General features: G+C 38.6%; 1 protein-coding gene across 2 annotated transcripts; it reads right to left on the bottom strand.

Moving 5' to 3' along the window:
• Positions 1–1,361: 1,361 nt before the first annotated feature.
• pabpc4 (poly(A) binding protein, cytoplasmic 4 (inducible form)) lies at positions 1,362–27,189 on the bottom strand. Of its 2 annotated transcripts, none has more exons than XM_026944244.3 (14): positions 26,602–27,189; positions 15,203–15,396; positions 14,944–15,059; positions 10,607–10,746; positions 9,445–9,539; positions 7,238–7,375; positions 7,056–7,151; positions 5,863–6,132; positions 4,826–5,024; positions 4,548–4,681; positions 3,122–3,212; positions 2,464–2,594; positions 1,867–1,983; positions 1,362–1,739 (listed from the first exon to the last, which is right to left on the bottom strand). In XM_026944244.3, exons 1-13 carry the CDS (start codon positions 26,792–26,794, stop codon positions 1,891–1,893), a joined length of 1,890 nt encoding a protein of 629 aa, XP_026800045.1. In that variant the 5' UTR covers positions 26,795–27,189; the 3' UTR covers positions 1,362–1,739; positions 1,867–1,890. The 2 variants fall into 2 exon arrangements, with proteins under 2 accessions (XP_026800045.1, XP_026800044.1); XM_026944243.3 differs by having other exon boundaries at positions 4,811–5,024; positions 26,602–27,188.
• Positions 27,190–27,447: the final 258 nt, after the last annotated feature.

The following is a 27,447-nucleotide window of genomic DNA, read 5'->3' as shown; positions in this document are numbered from 1 at the left end:
GTTTAAGCCTTTAGTTGGTTGGACAATTCTGATGTCGGTCACGTCACCTTGGTAGCCAGAAAAACGCAAAAAAAAAAGTTAAAGAATACGGTCAAAAACGGTTATAAACAGAAAATAGCTTCAGTTTAGATTTTATTCCAGTTGTTTTAAAGCATGTTTTAGTTACTTAATTTTCTTATCTGCTTAGTTTTTGTGAGCGTAAATCAGAAAGTATAGTATTATCTGCTAATAAGTGCTAGCTCAGGAGGCGGGGTTAGGCGGAAATAAGGTGTAGAAAAGATATCGCTGTGGTCTCCTTGTTGCTCTTCCGCCATCTTCTGTTGTGGCGTAGAATTTTTTTTTTTTAATGGAGAAATTCATTTTATTAAACACCCTTTACACGTCCTTACTTTGAGATATTAAAATGAACACATATTAAATGCAGGTTAGGTTTTACAGAAATTTCTTCCTTCGTTATCAACACAAATGGTCCAAAAATCCAAAATAAAAATGGCTAGTGAAGTGTTTCTTCCACTCTTTGGTTGTGTGTGTAATGTGTCTTTGTATTTTATTCCTGAATGATGGTTTTTAAATGTTGTTAATGGCAGCATGTAAGACTTTATATGACACTGAGAATCTAGTGCAAGCTTTCCTAACTTCAGCATTGTATTATTATTATTATTATTATTTACGTCTTGCTACTTAGCTGTTTACGCTAGTTCTGAAAGCAAGAGTCTGTGTCTTCACCAGGACAAAAAAAAACAGTTTTTATCCAATCTTCAACTTCGTCTGCTTTCGTAGCCCATCCATCACAAGGTTCGAATTATTGTGTGTTTTCCGAGATGCTTTTCTGCTCAGCACGGTTGTAAAGAGTGGTTATTTGAGTTAACATAGCCTTCTTGTGTGCTGAAACTAGTCTGGACTTAATCTCCTCTGACTACCTCTAGGTTTGATGAGTCCTGAGATGCTTTTCTGCTCACCACGGGTTGTAAAGTGTGATTCAGTTACTATATCCTTCCTGGCAGCTGGAACCAATTCGGCCATTTTCTTCTGACCTCTCTTATCAACAAAGCGTTTTCACCCACAGATTGGATGTTTTTTGTTTTTCGTACCATTCTGTGTATATTCCAGAGACTGTTGTGTGTGAAAATCCCAGGAGATCACCACATCACAGTTAAAAAAGTCAGAGATCATACTTTTTTCCTTGTTCTTTTGCTTGATATGAAGATTAACTAAAGCCGTATCTGCATCTGCATGATTTTATGCCACATGATTGCATGAATACTCAGGTGTATACATGGGTCCTATGAGGTGGTCAGTGTATATGTTTTATGTTAAGTAAAGAAATACATTGATGATCTGAAAAAATAAACACAAAACCATTTGAAATAGTCATCCCTTTATTTAGAAGGCCACACCACTCAGAGTTCGAGGAACCAGCAAAAACACACACACCTCTCAACCGAAGAGAAAAACTCCAAGCTCGATGGCCTCATAGAAAAAAAGGGTTCTGTCCGTCCTGGCCACACTTCCCCATGTTTAAATACGCTTTAAATAGGGTATGGGTGTTGATTTAAAAATGATTACAGAGTTATAAAATATAAGCCCTGCAATAAAATGTTCAAGTATGTTTTTGACTTTCACTTTTACTCTTTTTTTATATTTTGTTTTTATATATATGCGTATATATTTGTATGTATCCGGTTGTGAAAGGAGGCACCAGCCAGTGTAGGGTTCGCTTCTCAAGCCTTCACTGCGGCCTGCAGAAAAAAACAGTAGAATAAAAAAGAAATAAATCCGTTAGAAGTGTTTATTAAAAGAATAATTCAGACAAAAATGCAAGATACACAACGTTATATGCCATAATGATGAAGTCAGAACAGTTACCATTTGGACCGTAAGGTTTCCACGTCAAGATGTAGCAGTGGCAGCAGCTACTCCAGCTTTTTGTGTCGCATCTTTCTTCGCCTGGTGAGCCTGAAGCACAGCTACAGCCTCCTCCACCTGAAAACACACACGATGAAGGATTAGCAAAAGTGAACCAAACTGGAGGCTCTTGAGAGGTGCAATGGTGTAACAATTTTTTTAATGACTTCATTCTTGTCAGGTAAATACAGTACTTGGCTTAAGTAAGGAATAAAACTCTGTTAAAGGAAAATAATCAATTACCTCATACCCCTTATTCCTCATATACCACAGCAATTTGCCAACGATTATTAAAGAATATGTTATCATAATTTTTATCCATTTATAGCTACATTTAACGTTGTGGAATGTCCACAAAACAAGTCAGTTCCTGTCATCACTTACATTATAGCAACTATAACAGTCATTCCCCCACCAGCCTCTCTTTTTTCTCTCTCTTGAAGTTAATAATACAAAAAAAAAAACACAGCTTGTCATGTTCCCGGGAAACTGAAGCCCAGAGCTCAGGTTGTTTTTTTTCTGGACTGTATTGTATGTGAATGTGTAGGAGATTCTGACCTTGGAGCGCAGAGACTCGTGGGACTCGAGCATGTGCAGCAGCTCAGAGTTATCAATCTCCAGCAGCATCCCCGTGATCTTCCCCGCCAGAGTCGGGTGCATGGCCTGGATCAACGGGAACAGACGCTCACCTGAGACAAAAGAGAGCAAGAGAGAGAGAGAGAGAGAGCAAGAGAGAGAGAGAATTAGGTAAGTGAATAGGCAAGTAAGGACAGAAGGAGAATGAGGAAGAGAGTATAAGAGATGAAGGTGAAACAGGAGAAGATGGAGGAGGGAAAGGGACAGGAAAAAGGAAAGATGAGAAAGACAGAGGAATAGTGAGGGAAAAGTAAGGGGCAAAAAAGGTGAGAGAATGATTGAGATTAATAATAATAATAATAGAAGGCAAGGAGTAGAAGGAGGAAAAGAGATTAAAATAGGAGGTGTTGGACAGAAGGAAAAAAGAAGAGAGAAAAAGGGACAGAAACAGAAGAGAAGAAGAAGAGAAGGAGATGGAGTAACAAAGGGATGAAAGAGAGAAGAGCAAACACTAATTGATGGTGAAGAGAAGTCAGGTTTATTGAACGGTCTTGTGTGTCTGAAACTTTGAACTTTGATGTGTTTTTGTGTGTGTGTTTGTGTGTGTGTGTGTTGGCACTAAACTATCTGTACCACTCACCCAACATCTGCTTCTGTTCCTGTGGAGGAGCTGCAGCCAGCATGGAGGCTGTCAGAGGCTCCTGACCCTGTACATGCACCGCCGGCTGGGCCTGAAAATACAAACACAGATACACACACTTTTATACACAACTGCCAGTTCCTATTTTATTAAGTCCATCTACCTTTTCTTCAGTCCACCTACTACATAGGTCATTTTATAGGTGTACAATTACTGACTATAGCTCCTTCTATTGCTCTATTGACCAACGAGAGAATAAATAGCAGTAAATGTTGACACAGTGTTTACTGCTGCTTTCACACCTATTAGTCTGGATGCTGATTCTGAATCACAATGAAATTTGATGCTATATGCTATAGTTAGATTAGTTTGCTATATGGTACAGATTGTTTTCTCATTGCACATAATTAAACAAACCAAAACGTTGTCTGAAGGGTGTGTAGAGCTGAAATGTACACGTAAAAGTCTTTCATTCACTGATCATCATTGATAATGGTGATGGAAAAATGTAAACAAAGCTTTACCAAGTGTGCATAGAAACCAGGGCACAAAGAACACAGACCCAGAGCTGAATAAATTACTAGCTAATTATATTATTAGTATAAAACTATAGTATATAACCAGTTTACACTAGTAATAGTATATACTAGTATATAACTAGTTTAAAACATTGTGTGTCGCAGTCAGGGTTTATTTTCTCTTTTTTGTTGGTCCAAATCTCCAGGCTACATGGAATTTCCGCAGTGATACAGCTCTGTCCTTTGGCTCGGTTTGCATCTCAGAGATCATTTTTGCAGCTCATGTCTACTGAGAAACCAAAAAAAACATGTTTGGTTCATGGCCTACAGTTGAGTCGATTCAGAGTTGAATTGGTTTCTCACTGCAAGCTTTCTCGAACCACGCTACAGTTTAACTGAAACCACACTGAAGCTACCCCGCTCAGACGCTCTCGGACCGGTTGAGTTTTTCTTCACCTGAGGGTGATCGCTGTGTTCTCCACTGCCTAAAGAACCACACCAAATGGGAAAACGCACCAGGGCTCAATTTAAACAGACTGAAAACTGCATATGTGAAAGCACCCTAAAACTCCAACAGCATTGATGTAGCTGATCCACTCATACCAGCACCACACACACCACCATATCAGTGCTACTGCTGTACTGACAATAAACCACCATCCAAATAATATCTGCTTTACAGTGGTCCCAAGGGGGGCCAATACATATGCACACCTGCAATGGCTAATACAAGTCTCTGTGAATGAGCTGTTACTATAGAAACTGGTGCATTAATATAAACGTGTTGATTTGCAGCTGCAAATCAACACCTTCTGACCAATCAGAATCCAGAATTCATCAGCGTTGTGGTTAAACGTGGGTTATTTTACCGTTAGTTTATCATACTGTTAAGTTCTGGAGAAACGTACCTGTTGTAAGGTGATGGGTTGGACTACTTGAGGCTGGGTGTTACGCACCGCGGTGGCGTATTTGTAGGGTGGCATGGCGCGTGGTGTGCTTACGCCGAGTCCAGGGCGAGCACCCATGGGCTGACCGCTGCCGGCTGTGGAGCAGAGCGGAAGAAACGGTGTTAAATACTAAATCCTCCTGATTTACCATTTTGTAAAGCAGACCTTCATGGACAGTAACCCATGTTAGCATTATGAGCAGGTGGTCAGTGGGGCTCGCTCACCCCCTCTCTGGGCACCTGTTGGCATGGCGCGGGGTCCCTGGGCGTTGGCGTTGGGTGCGATATGGCGAATGTTGGCACGGGGGCCAGGTTGGCGCAGTGAGTTGGGCACAGCCTGGAAGCCTCCCTGACCTCTGACCCCCTGCTGCTGCCAGCGTGGGTTTGGCCTCATCTGGGTGAGCTGGCTGGGAGCGTAATACGTGGTTCTGTTCTGGGCCTGTGGGATTGTGGGATACATAACAAACGCAAAAACTCAAATTGGTTCCTATATTGATTTTTCCCCCGTGTTGCACAATAAAATAATTCACTGCTAATGCTCTTCACAAGAGATAATGCTAATACTCTTCATTTTTCACAATAGCTAATGCTAATACTCTTCACTCTTCACAATGAATAATGCTAATACTCTTCACAAGAGCTTATGCTAATACTCTTCACAAGCGCTAATGCTAATACTCTTCACAAGAGCTAATGCTAATACTCTTCACAAGAGCTAATGCTAATACTCTTCACAAGAGCTAATGCTAATACTCTTCACTTTTCACAAGAAATAATGCTAATACTTTTCAATTTCCACAAGAGCTAATGCTAATACTCTTCACAAGAACTAATGCTAATACTCCACTCAGTAATGAACACATATTGTTAGCTTAGTTTCATGATACTATTATCATATGTCTACTTATAGAGTTTAAAATTAGCAATAATTTTATAGACTCATAGCTGTTACAAAGCACTGACACTGGAGACTCCTACCCTACACATCTCCTTACAGAAATCTTCACCATATCAACATTTATCTTTGTTAAAAAACAAGTTTTTAAAATGTGATTTATTATTAGGCTTAGATGATGTGAAACGTCCTCCGTACACGTCCTTGTCAATGAGCTGTTACTATAGAAACGATCACGTATTAGAACGAGTGCATTAATATAATAATAATAAAAAAAAAAAACTGTGATTTGCAGCTGCACTACTGTCAGAGCTGCTGTAAAAGAAAATTAATCAACACCTTCTGACCAGTCAGTCAGTGTGAAAGAGTGGTTCCAGCTCACCTGCGGCACGGCGGGCATGAAGTATCCGCTGGTGGGCTGGAACTGGTTGATGATGGCGTTAGCGGGCATGGCTCTCATGCCGGCGATGCGCTGCATGTACTGGTTGGTGAGGTGAGCTTTACGCTCCTCTTTGCGCTGCGCTAGTGCCACGTACAGAGGCTTGGAGCCCACGATGCGTCCGTTCATCTCCGTCACGGCCTTGGTGGCCTCCTCAGGAGACGAGAAGCACACGAAGCCGAAGCCTTTAGAGCGTCCTTCCTCCAGCATCACCTGGTGCAAGAGAGACATATATTTAAATAATGTAACGATTTAAAGAAGCAGCTCGGCGGATTGGTTCTGACTGGAGGCGGAGCTAATTTCTGGGCCAGAAAAATCTAAGAGAAAGCCAACAAAGAAACTACTAAAGCTCACTTGAAAAAAATACTGTGAATCACTATTTTTTTTTCTACGTAAAGATTTAAAGAAGCAGCTCGGTGGATTGTTTCTGACTGGAGGTGGAACTAATTTCTGGGCCAGAAAAATGTAAGAAAAAGCCTGAAACAAAGAAATTACCAAAGTTCACTTAATAAAAAAAAACTGTGAATCACTCTTTTTTTTCTACGTAAAGATTTAAAGAAGCAGCTCGGCGGATTGGTTCTGAAAGGAGGCGGAGCTAATTTCTGGGCCAGAAAAATTGTAATAAAAGCCTGAAACAAAGGAAGTACCAAAGTTCACTAAATAAAAATGAATCATTATTTTTCTAATGTTCTAATTAGACTAATTATTATTCTAACTATTATTATTTTAATCATTTAATTCATATATAATTCTAAGTTCTAATTATTTAATTATTCCAATTAAAAAAATCTCCTTTTAATTCTAATAAATGTAACTAATTATATAATTCTAATGCTAGTAATTATCATTATTCTACTTACAAGTCTAATTTGAATTATAATAAATCTCATTATCTAATTGTTATAATTAAATAATTATCTAATAATTGTAACAATTTAATTATTGTGTTTAAATATTTCTCATTTTTATCTCTATTTAATTTTTATTATTTCAGTCATTCCAGTAATTCTAATACGTCTAGTTCTTCTCATTCTACACATTACAATTCTTTAATTCTGTAATTCTGTGAATCTTATTTTTTGGTGAAAAGCTAAAAGTAAACAGGTAAACAGGAAGTTAATATATTTAGCGCTGACCTTGGCGCTGGTGATGGAGCCGAACGGAGAGAATTCCTTACGCAGTTTCTCGTCGTCGATGGTGTCGTCCAGATTTTTGATGTACAAGTTCACACCCTGTAAACACATGTTCATTTCATCACGGTTATGTGAAGGAAGGATAAGTTAGCGTTCGGTTAGCGTGATGCATTGTTCTGAGCTACCTGGTATCTGCTGATCCTCTCCTGCTTGAGCTGCTCAAACTTCCTCTTCAGCTCGGCTTGTCTCTCCATCTTCTTCTGAGCGCGTCCCACGAACACGGTCTTACCGTTCAGCTCCGTGCCGTTCATCTCCTCCACGGCCTGGGAGTGGAGAAACACACTGCTCTTTTACATCCATCCATCCTTTCATTCATGCATTCATCCCTCCATCCTTCACTGATCCATCCATCTTTCTATATGCTTCTTTTTCCTTCCATCCATCCATCCTTTCATTCATGCAGTCATCCATCCATCCATTCTTTCTTTCTATATGCTTCTACTTCCATCCATCTTTCTACATGCTTCTTTTTCCTTCCATCCATCCATCCATCCTTTCATTCATACATTCATCCATCCATTCTTTCTTTCTATATGTTTCTATTTCTGTTCATCTTTCTATATACTTCTTTTTCCAACATCCAGCCATCCATCCATCTTTCACTGATCCATCCATTCAGCTATGCATTCTTTCATCCATCCATCTAGCCATATGTTTCATCCATCCATCTTTCTATATGCTTCTTCTTCCATCCATCCAACCATCCATCCATCTTTCATTCATCCATCTATCCATCTATCCATCCTTTCATTCATGCATTCATCCCTCCATCCTTCACTGATCCATCCATTCAGTGACGTATTCTTTCATCCATCCATCTAGCCATATGTTTCATCCATCCATCTTTCTATATGCTTCTTTTTTCTTCAATCCATCCATCCTTTCATTCACACATTCATCCATCCTTTCTTTCCTTATATATGCTTCTACTTCCATTCATGTTTCGATATGCTTCTTTTTCCAACATCCAGGCATCCATCCATCCATCTTTCATTGATCCATCCATTCAGCTATGCATTCTTTCATCCATCCATCTAGCCATATGTTTCAGCCATCCATCTTTCTATATGTTTCTTTTTCCATCCATCCAACCATCCATCCATCTTTCATTCATCCATCTATCCATCCATCCATCCATCCATCCATCCTTTCATTCATGCATTCATCCCTCCATCTTTCACTGATCCATCCATTCAGTGACGTATTCTTTCATCCATCCATCTAGCCATATGCTTCATCTATCCTTCTATCTTTCTATATGCTTCTTTTTCCATCCATTGTTTCTTTCTATATGCTTCTACTTCCATTCATTTTTCTATATGCTTCTTTTTCCATCCATCCAACCATCCATCCATCCATCCATTCATCTTTCATTGATCCATCCATTCAGCTATACATTCTTTCATCCATCCATCCATATGTTTCATCCATGAGATATGTTTCATCCACCCATCTTTCTATGCTTCTTTTTCCATCCATCCATCCATCCATCCATTCTTTCTTTCTATATGCTTCTACTTCTGTTCATCTTTCTATATGCTTCTTTTTCCATTCATCCATCCATCCATTCATCACTGATCCATCCATTCAGCTATGCATTCTTTCATCCATCCATCTTTCTATATGCTTCTTTTTCCTTCCATCCATCCATCCATCCACCCATCCTTTCATTCATACATTCATTCATTCTTTCTTTCTATATGCTTCTACTTCCATTCATCTTTCTATATGCTTTTTATTCCTTACATCCATCCATCCATCTTTCTATATGATTTTTCTTCCATCCATCCATCCATCCATCCATCCTTTCATCCCATCCATCTATCCATCTTTTCATTCATCCATCTATCTGTCAAACTATGCATTCTTTCATCCAGCCATTCATCTGTCCACATACTGTTTCATCCATCCATCTATCCATCCATCCATGCTCTGAATACAGATGTGTGCCAAATACTGTAACCGTAAATGCATTCATCTCTCCATCAATCCATCTATCTCTGCATTATTTCATCTGTATACTGTACACATCCATCCAACACAAGACAATGCATTCTTTTTTCTCTTTTAGCTGTCATCTGTCCATCTGTTCATATCTCTGTCATCAAAAGACACTCTGCAAGCAGTTAGCCTCTGTTACAACCATCCATGACCCCATATTTCAAATCTCACCATGAAATTCTAGCAGTGAACATGTTCAGGAGCTGTAGCTTTAAATATGTATGTGATAATGTTACATGTCCCAGGACAAAAACTGTATTATTGTGTGGATAAATGGGAGACAGCAGTCTCTGCTCGTCCTCACAGGCAGCTGATGGAGTTTCTACTGCACCTTGTTAGCGTCTTCGTGTTTCTCGTAGCTGACGAAGCCGAATCCTCGCGATTTCCCCATGGGATCAGTCATCACTTTCACACTCAGAGTTTTACCTGCAGGTGAGGAAAGAGGAAAAAGGTGTTTTTTTCCTGTAGCTCCAACAAATAAATCTTTTCTACTGTGCATGCAGAAATGGTAAAATATCCGACTATACCTTGCTAATAATTACGTTAACAATTAACTAATATTTGAACTGTAATTCTCTGACATTCTTATATGTATAAATTAAAGTTATATAAATTAATAATTAAATACTTAAAAATAAGCATTAAAAACAGGAATATTTTAGAATAATATGACATTAAATAATATAATATTAAGTGTAATTATATTCAAAATTAAATTATGGAATAAATAAACAAACAAACAAACAAATAAATAAATGTATTCTCTTATAAACTCTGTTTAACGTTTAATATTTAACATTTAAATAACACATTTATTTACCATATTAATTAATTGAAATAATACAAAAAGTGTTAAATAAAATGATCCGGGTTAAAAATAAAAATAACACAGAGAAAAAGAGATATAAAGCTTTCTCATAACATCTGTATAATCAGTCTTAAACAGATTAATCTATTCTCTTACAAAAACTGTAGTTTACAATAATTAATTATAAAAACAACTACTATAAAAGCAGTGCTAAAATATTTTTTAACAAAATGTTAATTTTATTAAAAGATATTTTAACACTGCTTTTATAGTATTTTTTTTACAAAAAATCTTTTTGAAAAAAAAAAGAGGAAAACAGAAAGATATATGATGCTTTTTCATAAAATCAGTGTTAGAAAATAAATTAAACAAATACGCTCTCATAATTTTTTTAATAATAAATTTAATTAAACATGAAAAACATGAATTGTAACATAATAAAATAATTACTACCTTAATTAAAAAGCAAAGCAGTTTATTTTTGAACAGAATAAACGAAACAAAAAGAAATATGCTTTATCATAAAATCAGTGTTAGATAAGATAATTAAAAATATACTTCATAAATAGTATAAAACACATAAATAGGCAAGCAAGCAAAAAAAGTCCGAATGGAAATAAATGGCTTTCTTATAAACTCAGCGCTACATTCCCAGCACATCACACTGAAATACACTTCTCACTACCGTATTTATCGAAGATGTCTTTCAGCCTGTCGTCGTCCATGTCCTCGCCGAAGTTCTTGATGTAGACGTTGGTGAACTCCTTGGCTTTGGCGCCGAGCTCGGCCTCTCTCTCCTTCCTGGACTTAAACCTCCCCACGAACCTGAAAAGAAAAAAAGAAGAGACGTGACTCGAGTGAAAGAAAAGAGCCGTGTCCAAAATCCCTCCATAGAAACAGGACAAGGCCAAGCAGTGTGAGAAAAAGATTCAGGAGAATCACGTCCAGGTCACGGGAACACACACTACACACACACACACACACACACACACACACACACACACACACTACACGTGTTGACTTTTCATGTGTTGAGCATATTTTTTTATTTTTCACATGCGACTTTATTTCATTATTAATTTTTCACACATTAATTTTTCATTTTTTATTACTTTATTCATTTTATATTTATTTATTTGTTTACTTTATTTATTCATTCATTTATTTATTCATTGTCATGTCAATTTTTCACATGTAGAGCATGTAATTTCTTTTTCATATGATTTTATTATATAATTCATAATGTAACTTTTTTCATAACTAATTTTTACATAACGAATGTCATAATAAATGTTCATTTTTCAAGTAAATTTTTCACAATGTAAAGCATGTGATTTTGATTTTTAAATGATTTTATTAATAATTAGTTTATTTTCACTGGTTAATTTTTTACATGTTAATTTTACTGTTCATTTTACTATTTTATTTTGCACAATTTTATTACATGATTAATTTATTTTCACAAGTTTTTTTATTTTTCTGCATTTTGATTTTAGCACATTATTCATTTAGTTCCATGTGTTACGTTTTCACGTGTGATCACAAATCATTCATATGTACTGAAGTGAATTCGGGGCATAACATGGTGAAATGCACCATCACATGTGAAATGTATGTGATTTTTCTGTAAGGACTAAAACACAATATTACTGAAGTCTTATTATTTAAGAATACATTATTAACAGATTTTTTTTTATTTTTGCTCTTTATGAAATTTGTGTGAATATCTCAGACTTTTAGACTCCATCACTGGACGCTTTAAAGTAATGCAGATCACAGGTTCGTTACACACTCGTTAACAGTTACTAATGACCAGTAAGGCTGGGAGTTCAGATCCCAGGACTGTCCGAGAGCAGCCGCAGACACCCTTCAGCTTTATGATTATATATTTGATGCACTTGAGAGTGTGTAGAGATGGCAGAAGGGAAACTGGAGGATGTGAGAAACTGGACTTCAGTGACTACTGAAATCAGCGTTCTGAGATTAAACAGTACCTGGCCATGCAGGATTTTCTCTTCCTCAACTTTCACGCTTTTGCATTGGTGTTTATTGGCCATCACTATAACAAACAAGCAGGGTTTTATATATACACACACATACACACATATACACACATATACACACACACATATACATATATATATATATATATATATATATATATATATATATATATATATATATATATAAAACAAACTGAAAAAGCAGGCAGGGTGAGTTGCAGGTATAACAGCACTGAAATGGAGAAACATGATCAAAGTGTTGAAAAGCTGCTATGATAATTTTAGTGTCTATAAACAACAGTTCAGATGAAGACTGTGAAAGACTGGCTTACAGGCCACGCCTCCTTTACGGTGAAAAACTGGCTTACAGGCCACGCCTCCTTTATGGTGAAAGACTGGCTTACAGGCCACGCCTCCTTTACGGTGAAAGACTGGCTTACAGGCCACGCCTCCTTTATGGCGAAAGACTGGCTTACAGGCCACGCCTCCTTTACGGTGAAAGACTGGCTTACAGGCCACGCCTCCTATACGGTGAAAAACTGGCTTACAGGCCATGCCTCCTTTATGGTGAAAGACTGGCTTACAGGCCACGCCTCCTTTACGGTGAAAGACTGGCTTACAGGCCATGCCTCCTTCATTAGTACAGATAGGATAGGCACATGGACCACGCCTCCTTCATTAGTACAGATAGGCACATGGACCACGCCTCCGGACAGGTCCTCCTTTACGGTGAAAGCTTGGCTTACAGGCCATGCCTCTTTTACAGTGAAAGCTTGGCTTACAGGCCACGCCTCCTTTACGGTGAAAAACTGGCTTACAGGCCACGCCTCCTTTAAGGTGAAAAACTGGCTTACAGGCCATGCCTCCTTCATTAGTACAGACAGGCACATAGGCCACGCCTCCTTCATTAGTAAAGACAAGTGCATAGGCCACGCCCTCTTCATTAGTACAGATAGGCACAAGAGCCACGCCCGTTTATTAGCACAGAAAGACAGACAGGCAGCGCCTCCTTCATTAGTACAGAAAGGATAGGCACATGGACCACGCCTCCTTCATTAGTACAGATAGGATAGGCACATGGACCACGCCTCCTTCATTAGTACAGATAGGCACATGGACCACGCCTCCTTCATTAGTACAGATAGGCACATGGACCACGCCTCCTTGATTAGTACAGATAGGCACATGGGCCACACCTCCTTCATTAGTACAGATAGGCACATGGACCACGCCTCCTTCATTAGTACAGATAGGCACATGGACCACGCCTCCTTCCTTAGTACAGATAGGCACATGGACCACGCCTCCTTCATTAGTACAGATAGGCACATGGACCACGCCTCCTTCATTAGTACAGATAGGATAGGCACATGGACCACGCCTCCTTCATTAGTACAGATAGGATAGGCACATGGACCACGCCTCCTTCATTAGTACAGATAGGATAGGCACATGGACCACGCCTCCTTCATTAGTACAGATAGGATAGGCACATGGACCACGCCTCCTTCATTAGTACAGATAGGATAGGCACATGGACCACGCCTCCTTCATTAGTACAGATAGGATAGGCACATGGACCACGCCTCCTTCATTAGTACAGATAGGATAGGCACATGGACCACGCCTCCTTCATTAGTACAGAAAGGATAGGCACATGGACCACGCCTCCTTCATTAGTACAGATAGGATAGGCACATGGACCACGCCTCCTTCATTAGTACAGATAGGCACATGGGCCACGCCTCCTTCATTAGTACAGATAGGCACATGGACCACGCCTCCTTCATTAGTACAGATAGGCACATGGGCCACGCCTCCTTCATTAGTACAGATAGGCACATGGACCACGCCTCCTTCATTAGTACAGATAGGCACATGGACCACGCCTCCTTCATTAGTACAGATAGGCACATGGGCCACGCCTCCTTCATTAGTACAGATAGGCACATGGACCACGCCTCCTTCATTAGTACAGATAGGCACATGGACTACGCCTCCTTCATTAGTACAGATAGGCACATGGACAACGCCTCCTTCATTAGTACAGATAGGCACATGGACTACGCCTCCTTCATTAGTACAGATAGGCACATGGACCACGCCTCCTTCATTAGTACAGATAGGCACATGGACCACGCCTCCTTCATTAGTACAGATAGGCACATGGACCACGCCTCCTTCATTAGTACAGATAGGCACATGGACCACGCCTCCTTCATTAGTACAGATAGGCACATGGACCACGCCTCCTTCATTAGTACAGATAGGCACATGGACCACGCCTCCTTCATTAGTACAGATAGGCACATGGACAACGCCTCCTTCATTAGTACAGATAGGCATATGGACTACGCCTCCTTCATTAGTACAGATAGGCACATGGACCACGCCTCCTTCATTAGTACAGATAGGCACATGGACTACGCCTCCTTCATTAGTACAGATAGGCACATGGACCACGCCTCCTTCATTAGTACAGATAGGCACATGGACCATGCCTCCTTCATTAGTACAGATAGGCACATGGACCACGCCTCCTTGATTAGTACAGATAGGCACATGGACCACGCCTCCTTCATTAGTACAGATAGGCACATGGACCACGCCTCCTTGATTAGTACAGATAGGCACATGGACCATGCCTCCTTCATTAGTACAGATAGGCACATGGACCACGCCTCCTTCATTAGTACAGATAGGCACATAGACCACGCCTCCTTCATTAGTACAGATAGGCACTACCAAGAAGCCACTACCAATAACTATTTTTATTTCCTATGTTATTAAATTACTACTTTTTATAATAAAAACAGCTCTTGATGTGTTGGTAGACTATAGTTTTATGAATGACTATATGGTTAAATGATAAAATTCCCCAAAATATTTTCCAAAATCCAGTATAAGGTGATCGGGAAAAACTTTCGCTCTCAGACACTAAACCCATGTGAGTAAACAATACTGTGCGTTAAGCCCCGCCCCGTCACTGCATCCCTCCACCCCCTGCATGGACACTCACACCTTGCGGTCGTTCAGCAGCATGCCGTTCATCTTCTCGATGGCGCGGTCAGCAGCGTCCTGCGTCTCAAAGTGCACGAATGCGTAGCCTTTGGATCCGTTCTCATCACACACCACCTGCAGGAGGAAAAACTCGTCAGCTGTATGATGGTTAACACCGAGGACATAATGACACAGCTTCTTTATTATTAAACACGTAGTCTGATAACTGTTGGTCTTGTAAGGAGAAGATGTGACGCTAAATGATGCCGTGGTTCTACCTTGCAGGACAGAATGTTCCCGAAGGCTGAGAAGGTGTCGTACAGGGCCTTGTTGTCGATGGACTTGTCCAGATTTTTGATGAAGACGTTTCCCACGCCTGACTTGCGGAGCGACGGGTCTCGCTGTGACCACATGATCCTGATGGGCTTGCCCTTCACCACGTCGAAGTTCATCGTGTCCAGAGCTCTCTCGGCTAAAACACAAACACGATGGTATAAATTTCTGCAGATTTCTTCACTTGAGCAACAAGAACCATTAATAAAGGCATGAATTTTTCCAAACTGCATGTTTTTATATTTATAAAACAGAAACGTTAGTAAATGTACATTAGACAAAAGTCATTAAAAATAATTACACGGCTGATTTTCTCCACTAGCCAATGAGATATTAAATTTTATTCAAGCTAAGAAGATGTAGAACTATTATGGGTTCTTCAGTTGTCCCTCTGAGGGAACCCTTAAAGGTTTTATGTAGAATCCTGCAACAAAGTAGAACCTGTTTAGGAGGCTACAAACCCTTGAAGAACCCTTTTGTACCAGCTCCCAAGACAGTTTAGCTAAATGATAAACAACGGACAGGTCCTAGGTATTAAGAAAAAAATATTTACCAATAATTTGGATTTTGTATTCACACACTTTCCCAGTTAATACAGGATTCTTCAAGGGTTCTTTAAGGGTTCACAGGATAATCAGGGGTTCGTAGGTTAACTGGGTAAGTCTACATTATTTGTAATAAAGTTCGTAATACTTAGAACCTGTCCCGTGTTTAAAATTTAGCTAGACTGTGTTGGTATTTAGTACAGTCTTAGGGTTCTACAACAGTTCATTGGATAATGAAGGGATCTTTAAAAAAAAAAGAGTTTTACCTGAAACCATTTACACAGAAACTTTAAGGAGTCAATTAGAGGAACAACCAAAGTAACATCAAGGTTTCTTAACTTTTTAACATTTTAAAGAATTTTTTGTTGCATATCTTTTCATCCATAACATTCAGTTACTTCTGAAGTACTACATCTATTGTAAAATAAATAAATAAATAAAAATAAAAACAAACAGGTATATGCTAGTGCCAAGGAGAAAAAATAGAGTAAAGATTTATTTACTATTTATTTAAGTTAAATATCCTTAATAATGTAAAGAACGCTTGAAGAACGCTTTTTTCTAAGAGCGTATGTAGTAACTGGGTAAGTGTGTGCTACAAACTCCAAATTATTTTTCAGGCATTATTTTTTTCTTCATACCTAAAACCTGTTAAATGCATAGCTAAACTGTCTTGACACTTTGGGGGAAAAAAGCATTCTTTAAGGGTTTCTTAAATAATTACTGGTTCTTAGCCTCTTCACATTAGTGATGAATGATGTATGAGAAATATAATTTGGCAAAAAAAATTTTGGCTTGGTAGTGAAATCTCTGTGAAGTCTCTGTGAGTTTGACGTGTGTTGTTAGAGTTGATAAACTGCTGTGGTATAAAAGGAATAAAACACTTTCAATAGCATCTCCAAGTTTTATTAAGTCATTGATTATTTTCCTTAAAGCACTTGTTGTAGTGTGTGATGACAAGTAGGTCACATGACCACGACATGTATGTAGGCTTTACCTGTGCGAGGAGCTCCATAACGTACCTAAAACTCCTGATAAGTCCTAAACCATCATCTATATTTTATTAGTTTGTGTTTTATGCTCGATTTGGTTTCGTTCTGGTTTCGGCAGGAGATGAGAGGAAAGAGTGAGCGCCTCCTGGAGTGTGTTTATACTGAAGAAAAGGTGTGAATCCTCTTTTTTCCATCAGGATATTAGAGAATCATTACCATAATGTCCATTACAATGAGATATGTATTACCTGACATTATTATACTGCTCGTTTGTTTCCTAACATGGGATCGCACAGTCTGTAAAAATTACTGAAATGACAAAAATCCCAAAGATACTCCGGTAATAATTTACATTACCTCACCTCCACATATGAGACTAATCCTGTCTGAATAGGGCTTATCGTCTGTTCAGCATTAAACGACAATAATTAAACCGGAGATTCAGACAGATTTCAGATTCATTCGAGGATTTTATCTCTTTCACAGTCGCGTGTCTCAGTTTTAAATAATCTGCTACTGAATAATAAATATTTCAAAATCATTTTCGATGAGTCTGCTTTTATAATGTGAGCTCTTACCACACACACACACACACACACACACACACACACACACACACACAGGGCTGTTTTTAAGGATGACGGCCTCTTCACACAGTGGCAGATTTATTACCATGCACACACACACACACACACACACACACACACACATGGTTTATTTAGTTTACCAACCAAGAGATGTATGAGATGCCTCTCTCTCTTGTCTGTGTTGGCATGCACATCAGCCTCCTTTTGTTCCCATCACTCCAATACCACACACACACACACACACACACACACTCACATGTCTAGTTAACAACTCGAAACAGCCTTGACTCTGCTACCATCAGCAGTTTGCACAGTGATTGTGTTCAACATGGAGGGTCAGAGAGAGAGAGAGAGAGAGAGACAGAGAGAGACAGAGAGAGATACAGAGAGCGAGACAGTGACTAAAGGAGAGAGAGAGAGCGATAGACACAGACGCACAGTGAGAAAGACAGGTCTGGAACATTCCCAGCTCTAATCTCACTGACTCTCAGAGAGAAAGAGACAGAGAGACAGAGAGACACAGAGACAGAGTGAGACACGTAGAGAGAGAGAGAGAGAGAGAGAGAGAGAGACGGAGAGACAGCAAGAGAGTCAGACAGAAAAAAAGAGAGCAACAGAGACAGACAGAGAGAGAGACAGAAACAAACATACAAAGAGAGAGAGAGAGAGAGAAACAGAGACACAGAGAAAGACAGAGCGAAAGACAAAGACAGGTCTGGAACATTCCCAGCTCTGAGCTCACTGACTCCCATCTAAAGCCTCTTCAACAATTTTGCAAAACCTGTAACACAACCTACGACTGGTTAATTAACCCCAACCATGGAATCCATGTCTAGAAGAATTATGTTCACTTCATTTTGGATGAGAAGAGTTGCTGGAAAAGCTAATTTCTTTGTGCTTGTCTGTTAGTAACTAGCTGGCTGATAACCTGATAGCTAAAAAGCTAATTAATATCATTCTACATACCCTCGACTAAACCATGACAGAAAGTGTAGGAATGATAAACACATGAGCTCCAGCTGCATGGGACAGATAATACAGCTAACTCATTTGCCAAAACTCAAGAATAGCCTGTAGTTCAGTTGTGCACAGTTTCATAAAGAACTCATATCTCGATACTGGAAGTAAAAGAAATATAAAATGATGCAAGTTGTACAGAAATGATTCCCAAACTCAAACAGTTACTGCTCTAACAGAGTCTATCAGTGTTATAAAAGTACTGACGATATCAATGATGCACTCCGAAAAATCCAAAAACGTCAACCTAGCAAATCCCATTCTGCCTCCGGGATTGAATAAAATCTCTGAAAATAGAAATGCAGCTTTCTTTATTCAAAATTACAGTCAGATTTGAACTGTCTGAGGAAATATCTTGGCTCAAATGAATTAAATTCAAGTCAGTAGCTACCAGTCCTGTACTGCCAAAGTCTTTAATAAAGTGCTTTTTCAGCTCACATTTCAGAAATGCAAATTTATATTCAAATTTAGGAGAAACTTTTAGGAGAAAAATATTTACCAATTCCAGTTTTCACTATTCAAAAATCCTTTCACTACTTTTATACAAACTATCCAATAAGACTGCAGTTCCAGTAGCAGATAAAAATCCCTACAATCTTCAATTAATTTGAGTTTATATTTAAGTTAACATGATCATAAGTCCAAAATGGCAGTTACATTGCGGTGCCAATTATGTCCCACTGATATTACATTTACATAAATACCTGTACGTAAAATAAAGGTAATTTTAAAGCCATTTTAAACACAAGTAAAGTTTCCTTCACAACAACAATCTTCATTTTCATATAAATAACTTACATTATTAATAAAACCTACAAAATCTGCAGCACATTACCCATCCCAGCTCACTATACGTCCCACTAACTACACTTTACCTTCAAATATAATCATTAAATCCTTCAAAAATCATATTCTTTTTGAATTAATGTGTGAATCCATTTAACACCTCATGCTTGAAACAGCCTTTTCCATGAGTAATGGATTATAGATGATTAAAAATGTACACTTTAGTTCATTCACTCAGCCTTGTTACCTGAACACATTCATCGCTATGTCATATTTGGACTATTCCACAAGTCACATGTTCAGCAGGAAGTTGCATCATTCAGATTTCATCATCCTGAACATTATGGGAAGAAGAAAATTATGTTCTTTCATTCTTTATTTCTTTATTTTCTTGTGAAGAGGTCACATTGAATGTATTACCCTGTTACCAAAATTATAGATTTAAATTAAATTATTAATTAAAAAAAAAAAGTAAATCAATTTTTAGAAAGTCCTTAAAGTCCTCATGCCATTAGCATGGATGTTAGTCAAACACATTTTGTGTATTTGCTACTTCTATGCTAAAAAAAAATACTGTTACTTTCAACCCTGTTACTGTGTTTAAGAGCAAAATGCAGCAAAGAAACCTTGTAAAAATGAGACTGAAGTATGATAAAAAATAAAAATAAAAGCTTGATTACAAGGTCTAAATGGTTCCCAATTTATTAGATTCATGGAATCACTCAATCCCAAACCGTGACACGAGTTTGGTGCAAAACTAATAAATAATATATGCTTCCATCTTTAATAAGGCCTTGTGGCTTCTGGATGAAATAAAATCTCTGGAATATCTGAGAAAACATCCAGTTTTCTTTATTACATCATAACCATACGTCAACATTAATCAGATTTGATTGTTAATGTAATAAGAGTCCTGTAGGCCGACAGTGATCCTGTCCAGCAGGCTGCGTCTCGTTTGTTGGAGTCGTGCACTAGTTCAGTCTATATTTAGCCGAGCTAAAGCTGTGCTCTGGCAGCCAGAGCGAGCCGCAAGCTCCCTGCCCATTGATGGAGCTCAGACGCCTCGGACAAAAAAATGTGTGTGACAACTGCTTCCACGCGCAGCTGGTGCATGCCGACGACAACTCGGTTCACTCACAGAGAAAAGAAAAACAGGCTCTGCACTTTTTCTCACCGGGACTAAAATTTACTCTGAAGACCTGCAATTTAACCTGGTAGCATAACTCAAACATTTAAGATGAAGCAAAGCTCTTTTTCCCCTACAGCACATACTTTTTACCTATAGCACATGCTATGATCTGGAGAGAACTTAAACAGGCAAAGATATCATTTTTTTAGCATTAGTTTAGTTTTAATATGCCCATATGTTAATGTACTTACGGTAGGAAATCTACTCCAGACATTATGGAAATGTTATGGAAAGACTCTACTATATATGTCTGATGCTAGCATTAAACAGCAAGAATAAACAAAAGATAATTCTTAAGTAATTGACACTGTTTGTCAAATGAATGAAATGTAAGAAAGCATGACAATTTAAAGACATCAAGAAATCCGTGAGTGAAGAGGGGACGGGATTTTATATCCGAAACCTGACTGATACTTTCCCAGAAATTTGTCCCAGTCTTCTTTTGATAGCTCCTTGGTCTTCATGATGTTGTTTGCTTTCTTTAGGTTTATTCTCTAACAAACTCTGGGTTGTATTTTTACTGGGATCATCTCGCACTCTAATTGCACTCAGGTCGACTCCATTCATCCAGTTATGTGACTAATGATGGCAACAGAACTAATTCAGAGGTTTCACAGCAACGGGGTGAATGCTTATGCAATCGTAACTTTCGAAAAAAAAAAAAAAAAAAAAATTTATTTCTAAATAATTTTGCAAACTATGTTGATTTTCCTCCAAGCTTTATTATTGTGGGCTATTTTGTGTAATTTCATGACATTAAGACTAATTAAGTCCATTTAAATTCCAGATTTCTACACTACAATATACGGAAAAATTCAAAGGGGGTGAATATTTATGCAAGCCAATGTATTTCTCACACAATTGATTGCAGCTCATGTAGTGTAGCTCTATGTGTGGTATGTTCTTGGATGAAAAGTTGTTATTTACATTATGGCAGTATCTGTTGTTTACCCACACTGTATGGCCCCGAACTGCACAACTGTAACAACGAAACCCCCCTGCGTCATGCTGTTAGAGGAAAGTAATCAACAACAGGGTGTTGTGAAGAAGCAGAGTTAGTGTTACCACCCTGAAGTTATGGTGTATCTTATTCCTCTCATACCACAGCAATTTGCCAATGCTAACACATCATAAAGCCATGTCATACTCTTTATAGCTGTTTATAGTTCATCAAAACAAATTAGTTACCATTCTCACCTATGCTATGGCAGATATAAACACTCGTTCCCTCACCAGCCTCTTATTATTCTCTCTTTAAACAATAATAAATGGAAATGTAGTTGACATGTTACCAAGAAACTGGAAGCTCCTCTGTCCTGAAGACGTCGAAAATCTTAAACATTCCTGCTTTACCTCTGACTGTTACAAAGCGCTGACACTGGAGACTCCTTCCTTTAATGTTAAATAAACACCTCCTTACAGAAAACGTCATCATATCAACAATTACACACGTTTATGTGGAGCGTCCGCTGTACAAGTCCCTGTGAATGAGCTGTTACTATAGAAACGATAACGTATTAGAACGAGCACATTAATATAAACCTGTGATTTGCAGCTGCACTACGATCAGAGCTGCTGTTATAGAAAATTAATCAACAATAATTAGCTAATATTCATAAAATATATGTTTGAAATCCAGGTGTTGATGATTAGGGATAAGGGATAAGGGATTAGGGAGAGGACAGTGAGATTTGCACCACATGAAGTGTCCATGCACCGTCACGTCCTGTGCGTCTCAGCTCGGTGTGTTTGTGAGTTTAACAGTTAAGCGCTGAACTTTTCACCCCGTATGCTGTGAACAGGACGTGTGGGGGTGAAGGGCCTCAAGCAGAAACGGCCAGTTGGTGCTGCAGCACCACACAGCACCACACAGCCACATGTCTTTATGTTAAGTATGAATCGGACACTCTGTGTCATGTGACCTCACTATAACTGGAATAAACCAGTTGCTTTACTACTGGAGTTTACACAATGATCTGTTTGTGAAGGATTTACATTACAGCTTTTATGCAGGAAAACCGTCTGAAGCAGTTCTGATTGGTCAGAATCTTAGTGCAGCTGCAAATCACAGGTTTATATTAATGCGCTCGTTGTAATACATTATGGTTTCTATGGCAACAGCTCATTCACAGGGACTTGTACAGCTAATGCTAAACAAATTAAAAATGTGTTATATAACAAAGGACAACGATCTTTGATATGATGACGTTTTCTGTGAGGAGGTACTTATTTAACATTTATGGAAGGAGTCTCCAGTGTCAGCACTTTGTAACAGTCAGAGGTAAAGCTGGAACTTTATGTTTTTCAACATGGGAAAGTCTCGGTTTTAACTTTAAGAGAGAGCGAAAAAAAGAGAGAGGCTGGTGAGGAAATGACTGTTTAGAGCTGCTATAACGTAAGTGACAACAGGAACTAACTTGTCTTGCGAACAATCCACAACATTAAATGTAACTCTAAATAGATAAATACTAAAATATGCTGTTCTTTAATAAATAAAGCACTGTAATATTAGCAAATTGCTGAGGTATAAGAAGAATAAAACACTTCAGGACGTGTTAAGAAAATAATCACCTTGTGGATGGTACAAGTATCTCTGTCACGTTGTGCTTTATTCCTTGCTTATCTTCTTGCAAGAGTGTATTATTCATGGTTTGATTGACATCTTGGTGACTAATGTGTGGATCACTCCTGATTAATAGCGTTTTTCCCCCGTTTATCCCCAGCTCCTTCTGTGTCTGAGTCATCAAGCAATCATTTTTACTACGAATGACACATTCTTACAAAAAACTCTTATGAAAACTCAAAATATCTCTCAGTAAAAAATTCCCCCAGCCTTAAATGCAGTAAATAAACCAAGAAATATTTGCTTCTTTAGATTTCCACTGAAGCTACAAAGATAATGTAGCTAACAAATGGGGGAAAGAGAAGCTTATTAAGATTTTAAAAAAAAATCTCCTTTAATAGTCAGCTCTGTTATACAATTTGTACATAAAGTTTTATAAAATGGCAAAAAAAAAAAAGATATATTAGCAAGTCAAAATATCTTGAATATGGGCAAATTTATCCAATATTTCTTATTATGAGATTATTATAAATCAAATATAATATTATTTAGCCTGTTTTTCGATACTTATACATATATAAATCTCTAGCAACCATTTTCATACTCTATGTTTAGAATTAGCAAAAAATATCTGAACAAGACTAATTCAAGCTTGAAATTAGTAAAAATTAGTACGATGTCTAGAAACAGGTTTAATAATCATATATTTGTTTTATTGTAATCTTCCAATAAGAAATATTAGATATATTCGACTATATTCATGATAGTTTCACTTGCTACCATGTCATTCTTATCCTCCATATCACTTCCAACACACATTTCTATCTACAAACTTTAGGCCACGCCCCGTGCCTCAGTCTGATGCTGGTGTGGCATGAAACTCTGTCTTTATCGCTATGATGTCATTTTGTTCTTTTTTTAAAAGATAGCCACTGCAATGCCATAGATCCATATGTATAATTAATGTGTATAAGCGTGTTTGAAATTCGCCCCTCTGACCCCAGACACGTCTCCTAACAGCCAGAGAGATGTGACCCAGCTTCCCTTGACTTCCAGTGGAATTGTAACAGATCCTGATATCATTACAGACCCCATTTTTAATGCCTTGTCTCTGTGAGCTGACACAAAGGCAGCAGAATGCTAATTTCACGACAGTGTTCTCCCTTGATCGCTCTTTAAATAGCGCAAATGGGTCACATCGCGTTGCCAAATGTGGGTCAACGTGCCAGCCTTCAACCTGAGCCGTTTCTGTACACGTGCCTCAGGTACCACACCTCAAACGCCATCGAGTGGGTACAGAACAAACGCCTGATCCTCAACAAATTCCTCAATAAAGCGTCCCGGTGTTCAGGTGATTCAGGTGATATGGAGGAAATAGAGCAGTTTAGCTATGTAGGACAAATAGCACATGCTTAATTTCTCTTCGAACCCTTTCTCATCAGCCTGAGTCTTTGTCAAGGTTAGAAATGATTAGAGTTAAACTATAATGCAAGTGTCTCATCACCTATATTGTCATATCATTACTCCTCAGAGAGCAGCTACTCTTAAATGCATGATACTATAATGCTGTAGAATTCTGGATTCTGATTGGTCAGAAGGTGTTGATTAATTTTCTATAACAGCAGCTCTGACAGTAGCGCAGCTGCACATCACAGGTTTATATTAATGCGCTCGCTCTAACAGCTCATTCACAGGGACCTACACGGCAGATGCGTATAATCGTTGATATGGTGAAAGTTTCTGGAACAAGATGTTTGTTTAACATTTATGGAAGGAGTCTCCAGCGTCAGCACTTTGTACCAGTCAGGCGTAAAGCTGTAACTTTAAGTTTTCCGACACGGGAGAGCTTTCTTCTCTGCTATAATGTAAGTGATAACAGCAGCTAACTTGTTTAGTGGAGGTTCCACAACATTAAAATGTAACAATAAATGGATAAAAAGTATGATACATAAATGTAAATTTCTGTGGTGTAAGAGGAATAAAACACTTCAGGATGTGCTGTTATAGGAAGTGAATCAAAGTAACACCGCATCATCACACCACACTGTTGCTCAGAAATTAAAACACAGAATATCTTATTCCTTATAATATAATAATAATTTTCTGTGATTTTATGATATTGGGCCACTTTTGACCACCAATAAGTTCAAAACAGATACTTTTGAACTTTATAATTAAAGTTATACTTTTAGGCAATATTTTCATGTTAAATTTCTGACACACACACACACACTCACACACCCACACACACACATATATAGTATATATATGTATACTATAGCATGTAAACAAAATGTATAAAAACAAAAAGGTTAAATAGCTACCAGCATTGCCAGGTCGCCTGCTGTATAAGGCATAAGGAACTCACAGATATAAGCTATATCTAAGTCAGATCAATCTAATAAAGCTAAATAATATATAATATATAATTCTCTAATATAACTCTAAGCTCTCAGATTGTTTGACAGAGTTAATCTGTATCCAGCTGGACGTAATTCAGCCTGCTGTTAATTCAACACTGGGGATTTTACTGTGAATAATTCAATGTAGTTATAATTTAGTGGATCATTTACTCAATATATATATATATAGTTTTTTATTTATAAAGATATATGGTATTACATAAATAAATAAGTAGAAATCTATAATCACAAATCAATCCATATATTAGTTTTCTTCATACTCCTTATAAATATATAGCAGGCTAATAAACAAAGTGTATGGTTTATAAATAAAAAATAACACATGACTAAGCAAGTGGTGGTTGGGGGAGCTCTTCAGCGCACATGTGCTGTGTAGTGCAATGTCCAGGCCTGGAGTGCGGCCAGCTGACGCGGGTTGCCAGATTGGACACTTCCACACACTCGGGAGATATTTGTTGCACACAAAATGTAATGTGTAAAGTGTAAAAAAGGTGTGAAATATATATTTTTGCATGGTATATATAATATAGGATAAATATAAATAAGTTATAGTGTATATAGGAATAGAAACATGGGTGGGTTGCAGGTTGCCAGATTGGACACTTCTATTCTCACTTGAGATACTGATTAAAGACAAAATATAACAGCACGAAAATGTTTAAAGTGTATTTTTTTGGGGGTTATTAAATACACTTTCGGATCAATATAAGCTAGTATTTGCTCAGTGGTGGATGCTGGTTGCCAGATTGGACACTTCGGTACACTCCTGAGATATTTGTTAGAAAAAAACGGAACAACACAAAAATGTTTAAAGTGTAGTTTTGGCTTGTTATGTACAGTCGACTTTAGAGTGAATGTGAGTTAGACTACAAAGGAATGAAGCGTGTTAAGGATTTTGATGAGTCAATCTGGCAACGCTGAAGGTAGCCATAGCGCAAGATTACTCGAGCCAAAAACGTGGTTCTCCTCACATGTAGTCAAAACAGCAGTGTTACAATATGGTTACACACACACATGAAGGTTACACGGGATACACGCACTACACAGTACACATGACACACTACACACTACAGTACTAAATAGTGCGCCACTGGAAGGTCACTCCATGCGCTGACATTCCGGTTGCGCACTAGCTCTTATTTGTTTATATGACTTCAGAGTGCGCTAGTGGGTATGCGGGGATGTGTGTAGGGGTAAAGGAGACGCAGATCACCGGGGTGTCCGCTCTGGCCGTGCGCTTACCGTCCGCTGGCTGCTGGAAGTTGACGTACGCGTAGCCCAGAGAGCGGCGCGTAATCATGTCGCGGCAGACGCGGATGGAGAGCACCGGGCCGGCCGGGCTGAACTTCTCATACAGCATGGCCTCCGTGATGTCCGGGTGCAGGTCGCCCACGTACAGAGAAGCCATCGGGTAGCTGCTCCCCGCCGCGTTCATGATCCCTGTCCTGCTGTCCGAGTGCCGATCCCAAGTGCGCGTTCTGGATTTAACCGGAATAAAAGTTTGACGCGCGTTTAATTCTCAGTCGCCGGTGAGGTGCTGACAGCTGCGGCGTGGAAATGTGGACTGTCTTGGACCACAGCGTCGGAAAATGAAAATAAAAAATAAAAATATAACAACACCGAGGCCTGTTCTAATTTTGGGAAATAGTGTTAAAATAAATGATCTATTTTCCTTTCTTTTCTTTTCTTTTTTTTTTTTTTTTAAAAAGGTCCTGATTTTTTTTAGTGCGGTTTTGTTATTTTTTTAATTTTTTATATATTTTTTCTTTTTTTTTTTTTTAAAGAGACAAGAACAGTGAGTTGGACACTCACGGTTTGGTGGCCGGGGGGGAAGAGAGCGCGAGGGGGGAACGCATGAGCACTTTATAACAGCGCCGGGATCGCACTGGAGGAGGGGGGGGAGCATCGGTAAAAAAAAATGGAAAAAAACGCAACCGTGACCATGCGCTATGAGAGACACCCAGTCCCAAGTACAGTGCTCAACTTCCAACAGCGACATCTGGGGGAAACATGAGCAGAGAGGCAGCCGAGTTGCCAGATCACTCAGTTTTCTTTCTAAATACTTGGAGTAGTAAACTGTAGGGTTTC

This window comes from Pangasianodon hypophthalmus, chromosome 10 (genome assembly GCF_027358585.1).
Source record: "Pangasianodon hypophthalmus isolate fPanHyp1 chromosome 10, fPanHyp1.pri, whole genome shotgun sequence".
Lineage (NCBI taxonomy): Eukaryota > Metazoa > Chordata > Actinopteri > Siluriformes > Pangasiidae > Pangasianodon > Pangasianodon hypophthalmus.
This window is presented reverse-complemented; position numbering and strand designations above follow the sequence as displayed.

Bases quoted from the DNA above. Each gene is read 5' to 3' on its own strand.
- pabpc4 (XM_026944243.3), bottom strand. From the start codon at position 26,794: ATGAACGCGGCGGGGAGCAGCTACCCGATGGCTTCTCTGTACGTGGGC. The intron at 15,060-15,202 runs GTAGAACCACGG...TTCCTCCTGCAG, and splicing joins GGAACATTCTGTCCTGCAAG to GTGGTGTGTGATGAGAACGG. The intron at 10,747-14,943 runs GTGAGTGTCCAT...TTTTCTTTTCAG, and splicing joins CTGCTGAACGACCGCAAGGT to GTTCGTGGGGAGGTTTAAGT.